Genomic DNA, 21525 nt, shown 5'->3' with positions numbered 1-21525 from the left:
GTTGGAGTCCCCCCCAGCCCTGTGAACCTCAGGACTTGTCCACCCCCCTCTTACCCCATCCCAGTGTGCATGGCCCCTGCCGTGGCCCTGAGGCCCAGCGCCTGGGGCTGTGTTTTGGAGCTCTGGGGACCTCCCCCTGCTGGAGTGACCTTTCGTTCTGCGCTGTGTAGGGGCTTTCTGTTCCTCATTGTTTAGCCCTGACGAGGTTGTGGTTTTGTTTTTTGTTTTTTTTTCTCTGTCCAGGAGAATAAACAGGCCTCAGACTTGTTGAAGGAGGGCTGGGCCCCTTTGCTAGCTCCTGGGACTGGGGTCTCATATAGCTGAGGAGAAGGGTACCAGGGAGCTTCTTCACAGTGAAGCTGGGGACAAGGGGGGCCCTGGAAGGCAGGAGCAGCAGGCCATGGCGTCCAGCTGGCTACCAGGAGCCCTTGTTCATGGGCGGGTCAGTGAGACAGTCCAATTTGGCTGAGGCAAGGCCCTTTCCCATCAGGCCCTCTGGGTCTGGCAGGAAGTTGTCCCCTAGCCAAGCAGTGTTTCTCTGGGCCATTAGAAGCTGCCCAGGCCCCCAGATGAGTTAGGGGCTCCCCTGGTTACCACCACCCAGGATACTTGAGGGGATAAACTCTGGGCTGGCAGGGATAGGGTTCCCATGAGATCCAGGCCACATACAGCCCGGGTTTGTGGGGAGGGAGGCTGCTGTTTGAGGAAGTGGAGAGGGTGGGGTGAAGGGAGAAGGTACTTAATTAATGGGACAGTTTCTCCAGGAAGGCTAGTCCGGGAGTCTTGTGGGGGACACTCAGGCCCTCTGTGTCAGTTAGCATTCTGTGGAATGATAGGTGTAAAAGGAGCCATGGCGCTGTGATTTCTGGGGTTCAGGGCTTCCCTAGGTCCGCTGTGTGCGTCCATCCCCACTCCCTTCCCCCAGCTTATCTTGCTTTGTCCGTGGGGTGAGAAATCAGACAGCATGAGGGCAGCGGAGGATTCCCTGATGCCTGGGGAGTTCTTTCTTGTTTTTCCTCTTCTCTTTTTGAGCAGTATGAGTCCCTAGCCCAGAGACGCCCCCATGGGTGTGGAGGGGGCAACCAGCACCACTGACACCCTTTGCCTTGGACACAGGCAGTGTGGAACGCCCTTATAGCGGGTGCTCAACCCCAGTGGATCCTTTTGTCGTGAAATGGAAGGGGGAGGTGCCAGGATAGTGGGCGTACATGTGCGTGCGTGTACTTGGATGCGTGTGCCCCTATCCAGAAGGAGCTGCAGTGGCTTTTTCAGACTTGGTACCCAGCACAGCTGGCTCTGAGACTTCCCTCACCCAGCTGCCTGCATGACCTCCCTGGAGCAGATGGCTCTGTTGGTGGACTCAGAGACAGGCCAAGATGGCAGGTGCATTTCTGCTCAGGCTTCTTGGCTTTAGTGCGGAGAGTGAAGACCTCTCCTGCAGGAAATGACATTGGAATCACTCCCCTGTTCAGGGTAGTACTGCTGATCTCCCTTTTCTGTCTGGCTCTGGGGCTACTGGGTGAGCATGAAAACAAGAGGGGATGCACTTTGAAGGCATGTGTGGACTTTGGTCAGAGGGAGCATGAATAGGTAGGGCACAGGGGCAGGACCAGAAGAGCCAACGACTGTCCACATCAGGGAACTCTAGTCCCTTGAGTCATGGCCCCTGGTGGCTTCCAGCCGGTATCACTGAGTGGCTTGGTGACTGAACAGGGAAGATCACTGAGGGAGTAACTCACATGTTACTTGCTGCTGAGACCATGTCATTGGGCAGGATAGTGATGCTCCCCAGACAGTGCTGGAGGTGGGGAGGGAAGGCAGAGGGCAGAGCCACCACCCACAGATTCTGGGAATTTGTATGGTGGTATTTTACTGAACTGAAATATGATTTTAATTGTATGTTAATAAATAAAGTTGCCCGGGGGTTAGAGCTATTAGAGCCATAGCAAGAGCGTGGCGGTGGCCACGCCTTTAATCCCAGCACTTAGTAGATAGGGCTATAGGCAAGCCTGTGAGACATTTCCTTTTTTGTTTTTTTTTTTGTTTGTTTGTTTTTTGTTTTTTCTAGACAGTGTTTCTTTGTGTAGCTTTGCGCCTTTCCTGGAACTTGCCTTGTAGATCAGGCTGGCCTTGAACTCACAGAGATTCGCCTGCCTCTGCCTCCCAAGTGATGGGATTAAAGGCGATACACCAGGCTCATCTGGTGTGTATCGACTGGATACACACCAGATGAACCCAGTATTATAGGCAGCACCTTCTCTGATTGACTTGTTTACAGCTGCTGTTCAAGGGAGCTGGTCAGTGCCTTTGCTGTGATAGTTGTTAGATATTTTGTGTATCTCTCTTGTGTGGGAGCCCGTTCTGGGGTTCCTTGTGGCTTTACCCAGCAGGTCCGAATAGAGGATGATCAGGACCACGGGCTGAGTGCAGGTGTCTGAGATAGTCTGCACTTGGCTGTGCTGGGGGAGGAGGTCTTTTGCTCCACCCCTTGACATCTCTATAAAAACCCTGGGCCAGAGACAGTCCGGGCCTGTTGGAATAGGTTCCAGGCCCTCTCGAGGCTGTCCTTTATTTTCTATCTGTTTATCTCCGCAAGATTCTCCGCTATAAATCCTTCTATCTAATATTTCCTGCTGCTCGTACTCAAGAAAACTCTGGGAAGCTGTGGGGGTGGTGGGTAAACGCCCCACACTCTTGCTCCCGTGGAGTTCAGTCAGGAACCGAAGTCCAGAGAGGTAGAGACACTTGCCTGTGATCATACAGCTGATAAGCAGTAGAATAAGAAAATGAAACCATGACTTTCTAACTCTCTACCTTTATCTGAGAAGTCAGGGGACTTGTCACGGTTACTGGTTCAATAAACGTTCATTGAGCTCCTATTGACCATGATGGAAGCTGTTGGTACAATAAAAAGTATAAGCCAGCCCTCAACTTTGACCTAGAACCGCCCCCTGGTCATTTTCAGGTGACGTCAGCAGGAACTTCAAGGACTTTGGGTGTGTGTGCACAGCCTCTTTGTGCTTGTGGGTCCACTCCCGTGTTTGTTCATGAGCTCACATCCTTGCTGGACTGGCTAACTCAGCCTTGTCCCCGAAGGCTCAGATTGCCATCCCATCTTTCGGAAGGAAAGCCGGGGCTCGGGCTGGTCTCCAGGGTACTGGGACAGGCACAGTGATGACAGTTGCTGCTGCTGCTGCTACTGCACATTTCCCAGGGCCACTTGGAGATCTGAGGGAGAGCCCTGTGTTTCTCATTGCTGGTTCTGTGCCATGTGGGTGCTGTTTTCCTTTTCTCTCCTCCCCGTCTGTCTGTCTTTCACAATTATTTATTAAAAAATTAAAAAATGTGAGTGTGCCTGAGTGTATGTATGTGCACCACATGCATGCAGGAGCCAGCAGAACTTAGAGGTAGAGTCAGATCCCTTGGAACTCGAGTGGCAGGCAGTTGTGAGCAGCCATGTGGGTGCTGGAACCGAACCCAGGTCCTCTCCAAGAGTAGCAAGTGCTTTTAACTACTGGGCCGTCTCTTGTTCTCCCCCCCCCCCATTCCTGACTTTGCTGCTCTCTGGTTGGAGGTACTTGGCACAGCCATTGAAAGCATAGGCAAGAGAGGCAGACAGGACCCAGGCTCAAATCTGTCACTGCCTCTGAGTCCTTAGGTGGGTGACGAGCCCTCTTTATACTCCTGCTTCCTTTCTATACAACCGTCACCGTCCATCTTGGCTGGTTGTTGGAGAATTGCAATAATACATCCATCTCAGGTGCAGTCTGGAGGCAGAGCCTGAGGCATGGCTTCTTGTGACAGGAGAAGGCTCTCGGACAAGAGGGTGGGGAAGCAGGATGTGGCAACAGGGCCACATGGTTGCCAGCCAAGAGGTATGGGCGTTGATCTTGGTTTGAGGTCAAGGTATTGCCTCTCAGTTGGAAACTTGTCAGCCAATGCTGAGAGCATCCTCCTGGCAGTGGGAGTCTGAGTAGACCCGGGACCCCCCAGTGGTCCAAACCTTCCCAGCCCATAGGACTGCAACGCCTGTGTGAGGAAGCACACAGGCTTGTTCCCATCCTGTTTTAACTTCCTGAGGCAGCTTTGCCATGACCTGTGTCAGAAGCTTGGGTCTAGAGGTGACAAGGTCACTGCCTCTTTGCATCATAGGTGTCAGCATGTGAGCATGTATATGTACACCTGCACGCATATGCATGGGTGTACGTAAAAGGAGACACGTGCCCTGTCAGAACAATGACATGAATGTCAGAAGGGACCTATCTATGTAGAGAGAGCCCAGAGGAGGAAGAGCCTATGTTGAGTCTAGGGGAGTCAGGGGTGCTTCTGGGAGGAGGCAAACTTCAGCCAGAAGGACACAGGGACAGACAGGCAGGCATTCTAGAAAGAGAGCAGCTTTGTGTGGAGGACCTTTTTTCAGTGACCAAAGCCACTGTCTTCAAAAACTGCGTCTTCTCTGAACCCTCCTGGGACTCACCCAGCAAGAGGGAAGGCCTAAAGTAACCCACTCCTGGCCCAGCACCTCCATCTGCAAACACAAGTGTGCCCTGCTGAAGAGGGAGGCCAAGAAGAGGCCAGGACGCTAGTTTCTCCAACCTTCCTCCTCCTCCAAAGCAAGAACCCATCCATGAGACCTGATGATGGGTGTCCTGGAGCCCAGAGTCACTGTGCTGATGACTGCCTCACTTGCTCTCTTCCAGGTTACCTTGACACCCTACATGCCAGAACCTGGAGTCGCGTGCCGGGACCCAAAGGAATACTACAACAACAATGTTCAGATGTGCTGTGCTGCATGTCCTCCCGGTGAGAGGCAGATGCTGGGTGTTTGGACCGTGATGTCATGGAGGGAATGCCTGTCCAGGAATGGGGAAGAGGGCCTTAAATTCTCACTGGGCTGCTCCTAGGGACATCCATTCTAGGGCCAGTTAATCATCTTGCCCTGGGCTTTTGCATATGCTGTCCCCTCTGCTCAGCACACTTCTCAATACCTCCTCTCCGTTAACATATACTTACATTTTTAGACCCTGTCTCCATGACCAAGAAGGCTGCTCCATTCTGCAATGATGGTCTGGTTCTTCTCTTAGCCTTGCTGTGTGCTCCTCTGGAATAAAGACTGTAGCTTGGTCCCTGTGGAATTCCCAGCACATAACTGGCCCATATAGGTGTCCTGTATCTAATTATCAAGTGAATGAATGTGTACCTATTTCATAGATGGTAGATCTGAGCCCTTGCCCCAATGGGGAGGACTGAGTAGCTAGCCTTCAGTGCTGAGTAGCCAGTCAAGTGTATACATTCACTTGAGTAGTATCCATAATGCACCTACTGTGTGTTCAGTCTGCTGGGATCATAGCAGAATGTCGGGAAGATATTCCTGATCCTCATCCTCATAGAGGCTACTTTTTTTTTTAAGTAAGATTTATTTGTATTTTATACATATGGGTGTTTTGCCTGCATGTACTTTTGTGCACCACATTCACACAGTGCCCCTTGGAGGTCAGAAGAGGGTGTTAGAACCTTCGAACTGGCAGTAGGGATGGTTGTTAGTTATGTGGGTGCTGGGAATTGAACCCAGGTCCTGGAAGAGCAGCCAGTGTTCTTAACTGCTGAGCCACCTCTCCAGCCCATGTCTGCTTTCTAATGGAGGACAGACAGATTACCTAAGAGATAATGTGGTGCTGCCTGCCAGGAGGTGCTCTGATGGAGAGAAGGCTGCACTGGCTGATGGAGACAGACAGACAGACAAGGTTATGTGCTCCGGATGACACTGAGTGGTCCAGGAAGGTCTCTCTGAGCCCTGCAAAAGGGACAAGAGCAAGCCACACAAGCATACAGGAGATGCAAGGAAGTGAGTGGAAAGCCCCAAAGTAGGAGCCTGTTTAGAGAGCTCAAGGGACCTGGAGGTTGCTGTGTGTGGTCCAGAGTGAAAGAAGAGAGTGTGATGGGAGACAGGGGTGACGAGATGAGGGCTGGTGAGACGGCTCAGTGTGTAAAGGCACTGGTTGTGCAAGCCTGATGACCTGAGTTCGATGCCCTGAACCAATGGTGGAAGTAGAAAACACACACACACACACACACACACACACACGCACACTGAACTGATGGTAAAAGTAGAAAACAGGTTTTACACACACACACACACACACACACACACTAATAATACTACTAATAATAAACACTTGATTAAGATGAGCAGAGTCACCGTGAAGAATTCAGATTTTTATTTACTGGAGGCTCTGTGCCATTTGCTTGAGACCCAGTGAGTAGGAACAAAGGAGCTTGTGTACATGTTGCCCTCCACAGTCACCTTGAGAGCCCCCAGGGGACAGTGGCTCTTCTGTTGACTAGCAGAGAGTCTTTAAGAAGTTATGAGCTTAGAATGTCAGTGAATTTGGCAGGAAAGGAATAAGGGAGAGGAGCTGGCTTCAGAAGAAAGAAATAAACACCTTAAAGGTTTGCCCTGGTGTTCTCCCATCCTCCAGACTTTTAGGGATCCCGTGCCTTGGCTCTGACAGGCTGCCAGGTCCGACATCCTTGCTGCCACCTTTTCCCTATGGTTCATACACCAGGATAGAGAATTTTAACCAACCATCAAGAAGACAGGAGTTGGCAAACCGATTCTTTCCGAAGTGTTATTGACTGACAGTAGGTTTTTCTAGTGTGGTGTTTCAGCTACCTGGAGAGAGCAGAGAGGAATCTATGTTCAGAGGTGGAGATGGCTAGAGCCCAACAGATGTATGATGACCTGTGGAGGCGCTTGATGCTTCATCAAAGGAGCTTCCTGGCTGGGTTCAGAACCCTGGAATCTAAGGTCTTACTGGAGGCCTGTCTTCCACTGAGACCCTTGGTCCTTGTTTTCTCAGGCCAGCATGTGAAGCACTTCTGCACCAAAACCTCAGACACGGTGTGCTCCGACTGTGAGGACGGCACGTACACCAAGCTCTGGAACAGGCTCTCCACGTGTCTGAGCTGTGGTTCTCGCTGTGGCAAGGGTGAGTGGCCGGAGCGGGATGGTCCTAACATCTTCCCTGGTCACTAGCCCTCCAGCCTAGGAAGGTGGAGAGAGTTACCCTGGGCCAGTTGTTTTCATCTTCCGGGAGTTGAGTGGCTGGGGCCTGCTCTTTACCACATGTATGCATTTATGTGGTTGGAACCTGGGGCGCCATGCAGGTAATACAAGTGCTTTTTAACTGAGTTACACCAATCCCCAGACCTTTTAAAAAATTTTTTTAAAAGATTGTTTATTTTTATTGTGTGTGTATGGGTATTTTTGCTGCATGTAGTACCCATGAAAGCCACTATGTGGGTCCTCTGCAAGAACAGCCAGTGTTCTTAATCGGCAAGCCGTCTTTCCAGCCTCTAGCTTCAATTTTATTTGCAGGTTTTAGGAATTGAACATAGGGTTTTGTGGTGCTCTATCACTAGGCTACATCCTTTCAGAGCCCTTTACTTTTGAGACAAGAGCTTGCTCAATGGCCCAGGCTGGCTTTGAACTTACGAACTGCCTGCTTCAGCTTCCTGGGATTACAGGCCTGAGCCCCCAGAAGCAGCTTTCAATTCGTTTTTTTTTGTTTGTTTGTTTTTGTTTTATTGTTGTTGTTTGTTTTTGTTTTTTCAAGACAGCATTTCTCTGTGTAGCCTTGGCTGTCCTGGAACTGAGCTAGCTCTATAAACCAGGCTGGCCTCGAACTCACAGAGATCCACCTGCCTCTGCCTCCCAAGTGCTGGGATTAGAGGCGTGTGCCACCACCACCCGGCTGTTTTTGTGTTTTTTGGAGATGGGTTTTTGCTAAGTTGTCCAAGTTGGCCTAGAATGTTCTACTAGGCCCAGGCTAACTTTAAATTTACAATCATCCTCTTGCCTTAGCTTCCCCGGTGTTGGGATTACATGTGTGTAACACCTTGCCTGGCCACTTACAGATGGCATTTTCCTTCTCGATCCCACCACACCTTCATTGGATCTCTGAGGTGGGTGGAGGGAAGGGGCCATCTCTGTCAGAGTTGAGGATGTAGAACATAGGGAGGCAGATTGTGTATGTTCACAGTGTGGTGGCGCTGGGGTCCAGACAACAGCCCAGGGGACAATGTGGACAGGGTCCTTTGGGCCTATGCTGAGTGAATGACCAGCTCTGTCAGGGAAGGCAGAGCAGGTGAGTGGAGGCAGAAATGACCCTGGCTGTCTGTCCTTCCCTCCTCCAGACCAGGTGGAGATCCGTGCCTGTACTAAACAGCAGAACCGAGTGTGCGTCTGCAAAGCTGACATGTACTGTGCCTTGCAAACAAATGCTGACAGCTGTCGACAGTGCATGAGCCTGAGCAAGTGCGGCCCTGGCTTTGGAGTGGCCAGTACAAGTAAGGACCCCTCTTCCTTTCCCACACGAGCATCCCCGAGACGTCACAGGTGTTGACCTCTCAGCCTCACCGAGGAACCTTCCCAGTGGCTGTCAGATGCATCTGTTAGGTGCTGCACATTAGGGTCTGACATAGATCCAGACATGAGTCATAATAAGCCCTAAGCTGGTAGAAAATCAGATGAGGCAGGAAGGTAACCCTGGAAAGCAGGCCCATGTACGTGTATGGGCATGCATGTACATGCATGTGTATATGTGTTTATTGCATGTGTGTGTGTACAGACATGGCTACACGTGTATATATGTTAAGGGAGAGAGTTGCAAACAGGTCTCTCTTGCAGCCCCAGTGCTAGGACACTCCCCACCGGGTTGCATGAAGTATTCATGTTGTTGACAAGCTCTGGATTTTCTCTTCAAGGATCTGCAAATGGAAACGTGGTGTGCAGGGCCTGTGACCCAGGGACGTTCTCTGACACCACATCATCCACAGATGTGTGCAGGCCCCACCGCACGTGAGTGTTGATTGCCTGGGTTCTGAAAGAGCAGGGAGGGTGACCCCTGGGTGACTGGGGCCCAGGATATAGGACAGCTTGTCACCCATTGTCTCTGGGGCTGGATTCTGACATGACAGGAGCATGGAGGCAAGGCTGGCTAGGGTGACTGGCTCATGGCCACTGATTAGCTGTTGACATCCTTGTCCTCCGCCTGGCTCCCTGAAGTAAGCTCACTGTCCTCTGTGGCCTCCTGACCGAACCCTTCCTCCCTCAGATGTAGCATCCTCGCCATTCCCGGAAGTGCAAGCGCGGATGCAGTCTGTGCACCCGAGTCCCCAGCCCCGAGCACCGTCCCAGAAGCAGTCTACGTGTCTCAGCCAGAGCCCACAAGATCCCACCCGCTGGAGCCAGAGCCAGAGCCCAGCCAAACTCCAAGCACCGTCTCTGTCTTTGTCAAAAGTGAACCAAGCACCACGGGTGGTATCTCTCTTCCAATTGGTAAGTCTCTGTCTCCAGCATCCAGGCTTGCACGTGCACAGTCTGAGCTATTGGGGAGGCTGAGATAGGAGAATTGCAAGTTCAAGGCCAACCTGGGCTACAGACACTTTCTCTCCCTCCTTCTCTGCTCCATTTTTGCTTTTTGACGGTTCCCTGTGGGCGATCCTTGGAGCCCGGACTCTGTCCTTCATAGCACATACAGATGTGAAGGAGCTGGGTCTCCAAAGGCCTGATGTTGTCACAGGGAATCCCTGGGTTGGATGAATGTGAACATAGGTTCTGGTTGCTGGTTCTGATGAACCCATTACTTCCTGGGGTTAGGATAGCACCAAGCTGGAGGCCCCAGACTGTGGCCCTCTGGCTGCATGTGGTTTACAGATGTTTATCTTTGGTTCAGCCCTGAATTTGAAGACCTCAGGCTGGACTTGATTTCCAGCCCCAGCTCCAGCCACCTGGCACCTTCATTTCTGAGTACCCTGCCTTCTTCCTAGGTCTGATCGTTGGGGTGACAGCTCTGGGTCTGCTGGTGTTAGGGCTGGTGAACTGCCTCATCCTGGTGCAGAAGAAAAGTAAGGTTTTGCTCCATCCTTGTTTCCAGCCTCCCCGCTCCCCCTCACTGCTTTTCTGGGTGCCTCGGGTAGGGGGTGTGTCTAGTACAGAGCACTACACTATCATAGACTCAAATGGATCTGGAGACTGTAGTCCCTTGTTCCCTAGGAGCTTAGAGCCTGGAGCAGAAGGTACATCCTCTAACCTGGCCACTGGAAGGCAGTGTCGAGGCTATCCCAGGGGACTGAAGTTCAGGATTCCTGGGGTCTCTAGGATTCTGTGAGCTGGGCTGCATTTCCTGAGTGGAGTGTGGCTGAGGCAAGGCTACCGCACAGGCTGGGCTAGGGTACTGCAGAGGAGATTGAAGAGGGTAGTGGCTAAGAGTAAGATGGGCTCCTCTGTGGGCCTTACCTGGCAGGCAGCTACTCCCTGGGCTGGTCCACTCCACCAGCGCCACCCTAGCCATGCTGTGTCCGTTAGGACAGATGTGCTGAAGAAGCCCTGCTCCTGACTTGTTCCTCTCTCTTCTTTGTAGAGAAGCCCTCCTGCCTGCAAAGAGAAGCCAAGGTGGTGAGTATCCCTCTGTGGTCATCCTCCTCCTCCTTTCCTCCTCCTTCCCCTCCTCCTCCAGTTCCTCTTCTAGGGTGCTGGGTCATCATACAAGCAGCATGGAATGGTGGTGCATACCTCTAATCCCCATAGCCGGCACAGGTACAGGCTGGAAGACCAGGAGTTTAAATGCTCCCTCAGAGCCAGCTGATGTCTAGCCGCATTCCAGCTGGGAAGAAACAGGCCGGCTCTTCCCTGGCTGGGCATAGCCAGGCTCCCCCCCCCCCTCACCGGTCCCCACGAGCAGGGCACCTCATTATATAGATTAAGAAACGTAGGCTTAAAAGCTACTGCCACTCTTGAAGGGTTAAGAGTTAGGTCTGTGGTATGTTCTGGGGCTCAAACCTCTGAGTAAGTGGATTTGGCAGACACATCAAATGCTGTCTCAAACAGACCTCTCCCAGCAGGGCTTGCTCTCCAGTATTAGTCACCAGGAGTTGGAGAACCTAGATGCTGCCCTTTGCCCAGCCCTGTACCCCGTGAGCCGCCTGCCTCAGGGCCCTCTTGGGAGCCCAGTGGGTGGTGTCCTCATGTGCTAGGGTGAGGCCATCAGGCAGGACCAGCACCTACTCTGAGGGCTGGGAAAAGTAGGGTTATTTAGAAAAAACAGCACATGAATTCATCCACGCTGCCCCTGGTCATGCACATGGCCTCGTGTTTAGTCACCAACAATTGTCGGGTACTGAACTCAGGCCAGCACTGTGCTGAAGTCTTACAGATTCTTCCAGCCTGTCTGTGACACAGTCTGCTGCGTCATTATTGCCCCCCAACTTGACAGTCTTGGGACACATGGCCCAGACACTCTTAAGTAACTGTCCCGAGGTGGCACAGCTGACGGATGTGGCCTGGAACACACTCTTCCACTCTCACTCACGCATGCCCAGATGGCCCGACACAGAGAGACACCCTTAGCGCCGAAGCCTGCAGGAGCCATGCTTCTGCCAGTCCCAGCTCCGTGTAACAGGCCCAGGCCCAGAAATAATGTAGGAGGTGTCAGGCAAGCTGAGGTCCTCGGTGCTCACTCAGTGGGGTTCCAGCCTGAGTCACAGGATTGTGATGGTGTCTGGTGTCTGTACTTGAACATTGTAGCTTGTGGCTCTGAGTGGGGAGGTGGCTGTGACCTTTAGGTTTTTTTTTTTTTTTTTTTTTTTTTTTCTGCTTGGCTCTAGCCACAGGCAGAGAGGGGAAGGCCCAGCCAGAAAAGCTCCTTCTCAGGAGCTGGTGAGTGTGACATTTATGAATGCCTCTGCAGGGCTATAGGCTAAGGCTGGGCCCAGGGTAAGACTGTGAATTCAGAATGCCTTCCACCCCTTCCAGACTTGGCTACCTGGCTGGCAGGACTCCAGGGGAGGCAGGAGGATGCATCGTGCATTGCTTCCCCATGCTGGCCTGGGTTTTCTTGCTGTGGCCAAGCTAATGTAATTCTAAGTACAGGATTCACCTTCGGTGGGCTTTTTTGGCCTCTTGGGGACAGCTTGTGCCAGATCCTTTCAGTCCACAGTCAGAAGCTATGGACTGGGCAGGAATCAAGGCCACAGGACACACATGGGCATCTAAGAAGCAGGGCCCCCAGATGGCATTTCAGTGACTCTAGAGAGCACCAGTCACAGGAAGTATGGCCAAACTATTGCTTCTGCACAGACTTTTTGTGCCTGCCTCTGGAGGAAGGCCAGGGGGTGCCAGCCCTGGCCTGGTCACTTTTCCAGCTGGTGTGGACAGACAGTGGCCTTGGAATGGTATTTCCAGGTGTCCTCAGCAGGGGTGGCTGTGAAAATGGATTTTGTGCTAAGCCTCTGGAGTTGAACCCCAGATACCCAAAAAAGGCATGAGGAGTTTTAGCTTGCTGCACTGTATCCTAACCATGACCTAGGGCAAGAAACCCAGTTTCCACATCTGCAGAGCCAGGGTGGAACTAGGCTAGACTGAGCTTCTGAAAGAGCTGAGGTAGATGTTTCTCAGGTACTGTACTCGGCACTAGGTACTCAGGTCATGTACGGGTTTTGTCATTGTTATTCTGTAAGAAGCCGCAGGGAAGCCACAGAACATCCTTTGGGTGAACCGTGGGAAGGGGGAGCTGAGACAGGCCAGTGAGGAGCCCTGTGAGTGGCCTGGGGGAAAGGACTCCACGAACTGGGCTGATTCATTGAACGGAAGGAACAGAGAGTAAAGGTGTTAAGCTTCGAGGACTGAGTCTGGCCCCAGGGACAGCTACCTAGACCCGCCTGTGAGTCAGGAAAGCCACCCTTTGCCATTAAACACTGATGGTGACTCAGTTGCACCAAACTTGTTTGTTTATGGACACTAAAACTCATACTTTAGGTTTTGGGAATTTTTTTATTTTAGACAGGGACTCGTGTGGCCCCTATTGGGCTTGAACACTAATTGAAGATGGCTTTGAATTTCTGATGCTCCTGCCTCAGTCTCTCCACTCAATCAGTGCTGAGATTATAGACATACCACACCCCGCTTACGTGTTGTTGGGGACTGAACCTAGGAGGAGCCAGTGTGTAGTCTTTAGTTCCTTCTGTTCTTGCAGAAAACATGAGTTCAGGTCCCAGCACCCCATCAGATGGCTCACAACCACCTGTAACTCCAGCTCCAGGGGATCCAATGCCCCTTCCTGTCCTCCAAAGACATCTGCATGCACGTGTACCTGCTCACACTAAGACACAAACGTATACACACAATTAAAAATTAAAAAAATAAGACTTTTTTTTAAAAAAAGAGAAATGTTACTATCTTATTTATTTATTTATTTATTTTTAAGTTGGAACCATTTAAAAGCATGAAGGTCATTCCTGGCTGGCAGGCTTTGCCACCCAGTGAGTGGTACTTCTGCCAAGTTCTCATAAACAGTGTCCTGTGCAAGGCTTATAGCACCACTATCCTTGAAATTCCCAACTGTTTAGTTTTCACAACAATCCTAGGACATAAGCTATAATTGTTCCTTTATACATGAAACATGGAGGCCCAGAGAGGTTAGGTAACTTTTCAAGATCACACAGCCAATGAGTGGTAGAGTGATGATCTTAGACTCAGGTGGTCTGAATTCAGAATTCAACTCTTAGCTACCAGGCTGGGGACATCTCCCTACACTGACAGACGACCTTCAGAAAGTCGATTTTTCCGTTTCCTCATGTGGACTGAGGGTGTGGAAACAACGTGTGGTGTGGGCAGAAATGTGTAAGCTGTGGAGTGTGGGTGACGGGGGTGACGAGTCACCGGCAGGTGGTTTAATGTTCTCCCTCTTCCTCTCAGCCTCACCTGCCCGATGAGAAGTCCCTGGGTGCCACAGGCCTAGAGCAGCAGCACCTGTTGACCACAGCGCCCAGTTCCAGCAGCAGCTCCCTGGAGAGCTCCACCAGCGCTGGGGACAGGAGGGTGCCCCCTCGGAGCCAGCCCCAGGCAACGGCCACAGAGGAGGCCCGAGGGTCTCAGGAGGCCTGTGCAGGCTCCCGGAGTTCAGGTGAGAGGCAGGAGCTGGCTCCCTCCCACTCTGTGCAGAGAGAGTTGAAAATAACCCAAGAGGGAAATGCCTTTAACACACCTGGCAACCATGATGGTTGGTAGTTGTGGCTCTCAGTCACTGCCTGTCTTGGGAGGAGATCCTACGCCATTTCACCCTACACCATTTCACTCGTTCTGAAAAGGGTCCAGGCTCACAGTGCTCAGCACAGCTTCTCTGGAGTGTGTGGATCACGTTCTCACCCATGTCAAGTTGCAAAATCTTGAGTCAGACCTCTGTGAATTGGGTTCATGTGCATTCCTTGCCTAATCTCTGCTAGTGCCCTGGAGTTGCCCTGTGGGGCTAGCCTTGGCTGCCCCCAGCTTACTTCTGTTCCCTGCTCATGCGAAGAATAGCCACTTTGGATTCTAGGTTCAGCCCCACCTTGCCCTGTGTTGGTCCTCTCTCTGCTCACCCTTCTGCCAGAACTCTGGCTTTGTCTTTCAAGTCTCTCATATCCGTGGGGAGCACTCCCGCACCCCACCCCATGCTGTCATCCCAGCTGGGGTGGCTGTTCCTCAGGAATCCCCAAGGCCATGCCTCTCTTCCACAGGACTGTCTGTCTCCTTCCTCCCTTTACTGGCTTGTGTGATTCCCAAAAGCCAAGATCCTGCTTACATCCCCGGGCCCAGCACTGGTCTGGCTAGATTTTGTTTTGTTTTTTTGAGACAGGGTTTCTCTTTGTAGCCCTGGCTGTTCTGGAACTGTTTGTAGACCAGGCTGGCCTTGAACTCAGAGATCCTCCTGCCTCTGTCTCCTGAGTGCTGGGATTAAAGGTGTGTGCCACCACAGCCAGTTTGGCCTGGGAAACTGTGATACACCAGGCGTTGTCTTGGATGCTTTGCCTGCACCAAACACCCTGCCTGTCAATACAAAGAAATAGTTACCATTATTATCCCATTTTCCAGATGAGGAAATTGAGGCCTGGAAAAGTTAATCACCTTGTTAGGAGAACACAGTATACACAAGCACCAGGAGTCTGGGCTTGGGCTTTAGAGCTCTGGAACTGGAATATGAGTAAAACAATTCCTTCAAGTTTTTTTTTTTTTTTTCTTTCTTTTCAGTTTTTCAAGACAGGGTTTCACTGAGTAACAGCTTTGGCTGTCTTGGAACTCACTCTATAGACCAGGATGGCCTCGAATTCACAGAGATCCACCTGCCTCTGCCTCCCAAGTGCTGGGATTAAAGGCATCCTCCAAGGTTCTTTAAAAATATATATAGATTTGTTTTTTTAACAATGCATATGGGTGTTTTACCTGCATGCATGTCTGTACACACGGGGAAGGCCAGAGAGGGTGTCAGATCCCTGGAACTAGAGTTACAGATGATTGTGAACTGCCATGGTGGATGCAGGGAATTGAACCCAAATCCTCTGCAATACCAAGTGCTCTTAACTGCTGAGCCACCTCTCTAGCCCTGTTCTTTGGAAGTTCAGCTCTCGATAGCTCCCTGAGGGTCACCTGGGGCCAGAGGCACAATGTGGGGACCTGGTGCATTTACTTGGTGTGCATCTTACCTTATAATCTAGGATGGCAACACAGTTGGTACCTCCAGTGCCCACACTGGAGCGAGTCCCTGGTGGGGTTCCCCAGAACCCTGGGGTTTCCTTTGTTTTGTAGTGGGAAGGTCAGGTCCACTGGCTGGTGGTGCAACAGAAGTAAACATGAACGTGACTTTGGTTGTTAACTCAGAGCAGACCCACTGCCCCGGAGGCCATGAGAATCCGAGCCTTAATCCCACGAGTCTCCGTTTCCTCACCTGGTGATCAGCCATGAACCCCCTTGGCATGCTGATAAGAGACTGCAGCATTGTAGCCGCATTGGCATCTGACGGGATTACGGCTGCTGCCTCAGCTGCCTCCCCACCCAGCCTCCCCCCACACCCACACTCTGCTGCGGCTGCAGCAACTGTTGTGCCCAGTGCTTGCCGGTGCCCATGCAACCTTCTCTGCCTGCGGCACCCCTGCCCCCCTGCCTACCCACGGGAGCACTCGTGTCTGCTTCTGTTTTTGCTGTCGGAGTCCCCAGCCTCACCAGCACGTGATGACTTGTCAGGGCCCCTCAGTACAAGCTGAGGGTTCCTTGGGCCTGGCCTGGAACAGAGCAGATGGCTCTCCACATTGGTTGAGTCTATACACATGCTCAAATAGAAACGTGAGTTCATCTTTCTTGGCTCCCCTTCTCCCATTATGTCCCACTGTGGCATCTTCCTTGCCTCCCTGAGGATGTCTATCCATCCCCTTTCTCCTCTGCTCTCTGCCCCCTCCTCTTTCTTCTCCTAGATGTTTCTTCTCCTAGATCTGTACCCCATCTCTCTCTGACCTCCCCATTGCTTTGCTCTCCCATTCTCCCTCCCTCCCTCCCATTGACACCTCTCTCTACTGTGGGAGCCTGTCAACCCCAGAATGGTGCCCACCCACCACCAGAGTGTCTTGTTCACAACATGCAAAGGCCATGGTGACTTTGCGTGACCTTTGGGCGCTGGGGAGGCCCAGGATAGAGATGTCTTTGTGGTCCCTTGATTTCAGCTCTTCCTCCCTCTGGTGCATTTGAGAAGCCTCTGTGCATGGTGGTTGGCTGGCTGTATTCTTACCCAAGCTTCCTTGACCTCCAGCTTCCAGGTGCCAGGCTGAATAGCCAGCTTCCACTGCTGTCGGCCCTGGCAGGTTCTGGAGGGCCAGCAGCAGTAGCAGCAGCAACTGACGTTTGGGAGAACAGTTGTGTGGCAAGCCCTCATGTCTGCCCCCTGCTAGTCTGGCATCCACTCCTCACCAACTTAGGAAACTTAGATGCCCAGAGGGGCCAGGCAGGACAATGGGTGGACCGTCCCTGACGTCTGTTCTGTCAATGGCTTCTGCTTCTGTATATCCCAGTGGCAGGGATCAAACTTCTTGTGTATGGTAGACAAGCCTTTCCCACTTAACTATGCCTCCAGCCTGGGGCTTTCAACTACCAACCAACCTCTGAAGTTTAAAATTTGGCAGTCAGTTAATTTAAAACTTTATCATCGCCGGGCGGTGGTGGCGCACGCCTTTAATCCCAGCACTCGGGAGGCAGAGGCAGGTGGATCTCTGTGAGTTCGAGGCCAGCCTGGGCTACCAAGTGAGCTCCAGGAAAGGCGCAAAGCTACGCAGAGAAACCCTGTCTTGAAAAACCAAAAAAAAAAAAAAAAAAAAAAACCTTTATCATCACCGGCCGGGTGGTGTTGGCACACACCTTCAGTCCCAGCACTTAGGAGGCAGAGGCAGGAGGATCTCTAATCTATAGAGCTGGTTCTAGTTCAGCTAGGGATACACAGAGAAACCCTGTCTTTAAAAACAAACAAACAAAACAACAATAAAAAATCAAAACAAACCCAAAACACCACCACCATCACCACCATCAAAAAAAAAAAAAAAACCTGCTATCATCACCAAAATGTACTTAGGCTGGTTTTGGTCCATTTAATACGTGTCCCTGTTAAAAGTCACTAGGAACATAGCATGAACTGTCAGAAAGTCCACATGCCCCGTGATTCCAGGTCTGGGATGTGGGGAGGGAGACCAGGTGATGGACAGGGAAGGAAGCCAATGTGTTCAGAGCAGGGAGGACAGACAGAGGCTTATTGGAGAAAGTGACTTTGAGCTAGGCCTCAGTGACAGGAGGGAGAGCCTGTGAACAAGAAGAGCTTTCTAAGCTGAGGGAACAGCATGTGCAAAAGTCCTGAGGCCTGAAGTGCTCAAGGAGCAGCAGGGAGCCTAGGGCAGCTGGAAGGCCTGTGAGATGTTGGAGCATCAGGGGCGTAAAGAGGATGGGTACCAGTTTATGTAAGGCCTCATGGGCTCTGTCAAGGACCAACAGAGGAAGTGACCCCCACTTCAAAGGGCCAGCTTGGAAACCTGCAGAGGATGGGGCCGGAGCCAGGATGGGGCAGAGGCTGGTCATATAGTCCAGAAGAGTGGGTGGAGGCCTGCTTGGCTGGCACAGGGCAGGCAAGGAAGCTCTGCTTCCTTTTTGAAGGTAGTTATTGGTAGATTGGTTATAGAATACGACACAGACATTGCCCCAAGGCTCCAAGTCTGAGCAGGGTGGATCGTGGCACTGTGGACTGAGCAGAAAGGTGATTGGAGATGGAGGTAAAATGCAAGGTGTTTTTAAGAACCCAAGTGCAGGTTTCTTAGGTGCATGGTTAGGTGGAGTCCTGATTACACCTACTCACTGTCTCCAAGAGCTATGGAGATAAAGCAGTGACCAAGACTGTCATCTTTGCTAGGAGAGATGCACCGTCATTGCAGCCTTTAAAAACATTTATAGGGTTGGGGATTTAGCTCAGTGGTAGAGCGCTTGCCTAGCAAGCGCAAGGCCCTGGGTTTGATCCTCAGCTAAAAACAAACAAACAAACACCATTTATAAAAGGTTTATTCTTTTTTTTTAATCCTATGAGTGAGCGTTTTTTGCCTGAATATACATTTGTGTACCACATGTGTCATCTGGTGCCCATAGGAATCAGAAGAGGGCACCAGACCCCTTGGAACTAGAGTTACAGATCGTTGTGAACCACCATGTGGGTGCTGAGAATCAAACCCCAGTCTTCTAGAAGAGCAGCCAGTGCCCTTGATCACTGAGCCATCTCTCCAGTCACACTTTTTGTTTTCTTCTTTTTGAGACAGAGTCTTATGTAGCCCAGGCTGACCTTGAATTGGCTGTGTAACCAAGAATAACCTTGAACTTCTGATTCTCCTGCCTCTACCTCCCAAATGCTGGAATTTTAGGCATGTGCAATGTGCTGTCTATGCTGGGAACCGAACCCAAGGTTTTGTGCGTGCTAGGTAAACACTCTACCAATTGAGCTACATCCCCAGCTACCGTACCCGTTTAACAGCAGAGTAAACTGAAAGAGGTCAAGTGATTGGCCAAGATTGAGGAACTCAGAACAGTCAGTCTGCTAAGAGTGGGCATCCCAGCCTCAGTAGTAAGGACAGAGTACCAGCAATCCCATCTCAACTTCCAGATTCATGAAATCCTAGAGGCAGCTGTGGACAGTAAGAGATTTACTGAGAACAAAGATGTCTTCCGAGTCAGGGGCTCATCTCTAGGAAGGAACAGTTTCCAAGTGGCCACAGATACTGTGCCGATGACAAGAGAGTTCTCACCATTTGGTTTGGTTGGTGGTGTGGCTGTAATGGTCGACACCTTTCGCAGTTTTGTCTGATTTAGATGATTGTCTTCTGTCAGCCACATGGAAAGTTGGGCTGGGCAGCTGGGAGGTGAGCAAACAGAGGCACATGAGGGCAGGTGACATGTCTGATGCCATAGTAGGGGGGAGCTAGCATCTTTGGTCTCTTGGTCCTTGGCCTACTGCTCTTCCCCCACCATCTTAACCTGCCTCTGGGACAAGAAGTAAACTGCAAAGACACCCCCACTCCAAGACCCCCGGACTCACAGCTCCCATCTTGTGCTTCACAGATTCTTCCCGCGGCAGCCACGGGACCCATGTCAATGTCACCTGCATCGTGAACGTCTGTAGTAGCTCTGACCACAGCGCACAGTGTTCCTCCCAAGCCAGCACCACAGTGGGAGAGCCAGATGCCAACGCCCCGGGATCCCCGAAGGACGAGCAGGTTCCCTTCTCCCAGGAGGAGTGTCCTTCTCAGTCCCAGTGGGAGACCCCAGAGACACTGCTGAGCCATGAGAAGTCTTTGCCCCTCGGTGTGCCTGATGTGGGCATGAAGCCGGACCAACCAGGCTGGCGTGACCAGGCTGCAGCCAAAGTGGCCTGACCCCTGCAAGGGCAACGCCCTGTATATGGACCCCCAATTCTCCTAGACCCTCAACCCACAGGACTTTACAACTCTTTCTGGGCCCATTTCCCTTAGTGACCTCCCCAACCCCACTTGCAGGTCAAGTGAGGGTTGAAGCAGCCGGAGTGGTGGGAAACTCTTGCCATGGTGTTCTATGGGGCAGTCCCAGCAAAACCCTTACTCTTCTGTGACCTCTGGATCTCCTGGGCTCTGGCCTGATTGTGGCTTCTGAGAGGCCCCGGGATCTTTCCCTCCCAAAGAGCTAACACCCTCATCCATACGCTTGGAGAAAGGACAGTACAGCTCTTCAGCCTGAATGATGACATCACAGGACAGTCCCAGCAGGAAGGGGGAAGTGGTGGCCTTGTAGGGCACAGGGGCCCTTGAGGTTAGTGCTAGACTCTTGGGAAGTACCCCTTCCAAACTACCACAGTTCTTTTGATGCAAGAATCAGATGTACAGAGGCCCCGATAGGCGAGGTTGCTCTGCTATAAGGGTGCTGGGCTGTAACTCAGTGGTAGTGTGTGTGCTCTTAGCATGCCCTGGGTTCGATCTCCAGCTCCAAATGCAGAAAGTAAGTACATGCAGCAAACAGCTGGTTTGCATCCTCTGCCTTTGACCTTCACTCCAGTGGGCACAGAGAGGGTTCCAGTTCCTCCCTGCTGGCCTTCTAAGGAGCCCTTTCAAGGCCACACCTTCTTTTCAGGGAATCTCAGGGACTGTAGAGGTCCCAGGCCTCTGCAGCCACCTGCCTCCTCCTACCTCAGCCTGGACCACTCCCTCTAACTCCCCAACTGCTTGGTACTGTACCCACCGTGACCCTGAGTGCATGTCCATGCTATGCATTGTGGGTTGGAACAGTGCATGGCATCATTTGAACAGCCCATCTGGAAGCAGCTGAAGCCAGCTATTTTGCCAAAGGATTCATACCCATTTTCTAGTCAACACGCTCCCCTAGCATGCCCAGATCTGGAAGGAAAGGGTTCAGGAGACTCCTTAAGAGGCAAGTTCAGTCTATGGTGCTTGGATTCCATGTTCACAAATTCCATTGGATATGAAGTTGGTAGTTAAACTATTGGAGGCCTGTTACCATGGAGACTCAAAAAGCACTCTGGAATTGAGATGTTGTACTCTTAAGACCTACAGGACCTACTGGTTAGGTCTCTGCGCTGCAACAGACCGTCGAGGCTATGGAACACGCCTGTCCCCTGGTGGCCAGTACTGGGATGACTTTGGGCTTCCGAGGCAACAAAAGCATGAATTAAAAGGACGTTTTCTGGGTGTTGCCCCAGCTCCTGTGCTTGTATGGACCCCAACACGATGTGTCAAGGAGCATTTGCACTGTATGCTGGACAAGTTCCTGCTTATAAATGCTTTTTGTTGTTTTTTCACACTGATCCCTGACTGTGTCTGGGGGCTGGGCTGGGGTTTGTCTGGGGTCCTGCTGGCCCACCTCCAATGTGTGAGGAGAGATGGGGTCATGGTTAGTGAGGTCCAAGAGGTCCATGTAGTGAATGGCTCTGGAGCCCTCACCCACCCCACCTTTACAGCTGCTCTTGCTGAGAACCTGGCTGTCTCCCACTACAGTTGTAGCCTGTGGTGCTGAGGGAACTTCCGGCAGCTCGTCTCCAGGCATGTTCCTGTCTCCTGCCCTCTTACCTAAACCTGGCCTCCTCATTGTGTTCTGGGAAGGAGGTGGGTTCTGCCATCTGGGAAGCCCACAGCACAGGTCAGAGCAATGGC

At 51.7% G+C, this 21525-nt stretch overlaps 1 protein-coding gene across 1 annotated transcript in view; it reads left to right on the top strand.

Moving 5' to 3' along the window:
• Tnfrsf1b (TNF receptor superfamily member 1B) overlaps positions 1-21179 on the top strand; it is a 34069-nt gene extending 12890 nt beyond the window's left edge. Inside the window, exons 2-10 of the mRNA XM_028860146.2 lie at positions 4701-4803; positions 6861-6989; positions 8197-8349; positions 8767-8860; positions 9117-9340; positions 9832-9909; positions 10425-10459; positions 13757-13964; positions 19448-21179. Coding sequence (XP_028715979.1) covers positions 4701-4803; positions 6861-6989; positions 8197-8349; positions 8767-8860; positions 9117-9340; positions 9832-9909; positions 10425-10459; positions 13757-13964; positions 19448-19761 — 1338 coding nt within the window. The 3' untranslated portion in view covers positions 19762-21179. The remainder of the gene's footprint in view (positions 1-4700; positions 4804-6860; positions 6990-8196; positions 8350-8766; positions 8861-9116; positions 9341-9831; positions 9910-10424; positions 10460-13756; positions 13965-19447) is intronic.
• The last annotated feature ends 346 nt before the right edge of the window (positions 21180-21525 follow it).

The sequence above is a fragment of the Peromyscus leucopus genome, chromosome 2 (genome assembly GCF_004664715.2).
Source record: "Peromyscus leucopus breed LL Stock chromosome 2, UCI_PerLeu_2.1, whole genome shotgun sequence".
NCBI lineage: Eukaryota > Metazoa > Chordata > Mammalia > Rodentia > Cricetidae > Peromyscus > Peromyscus leucopus.
Note: the sequence above shows the minus strand (reverse complement) of the source record. Positions and strands in the feature narration are given on the sequence as shown.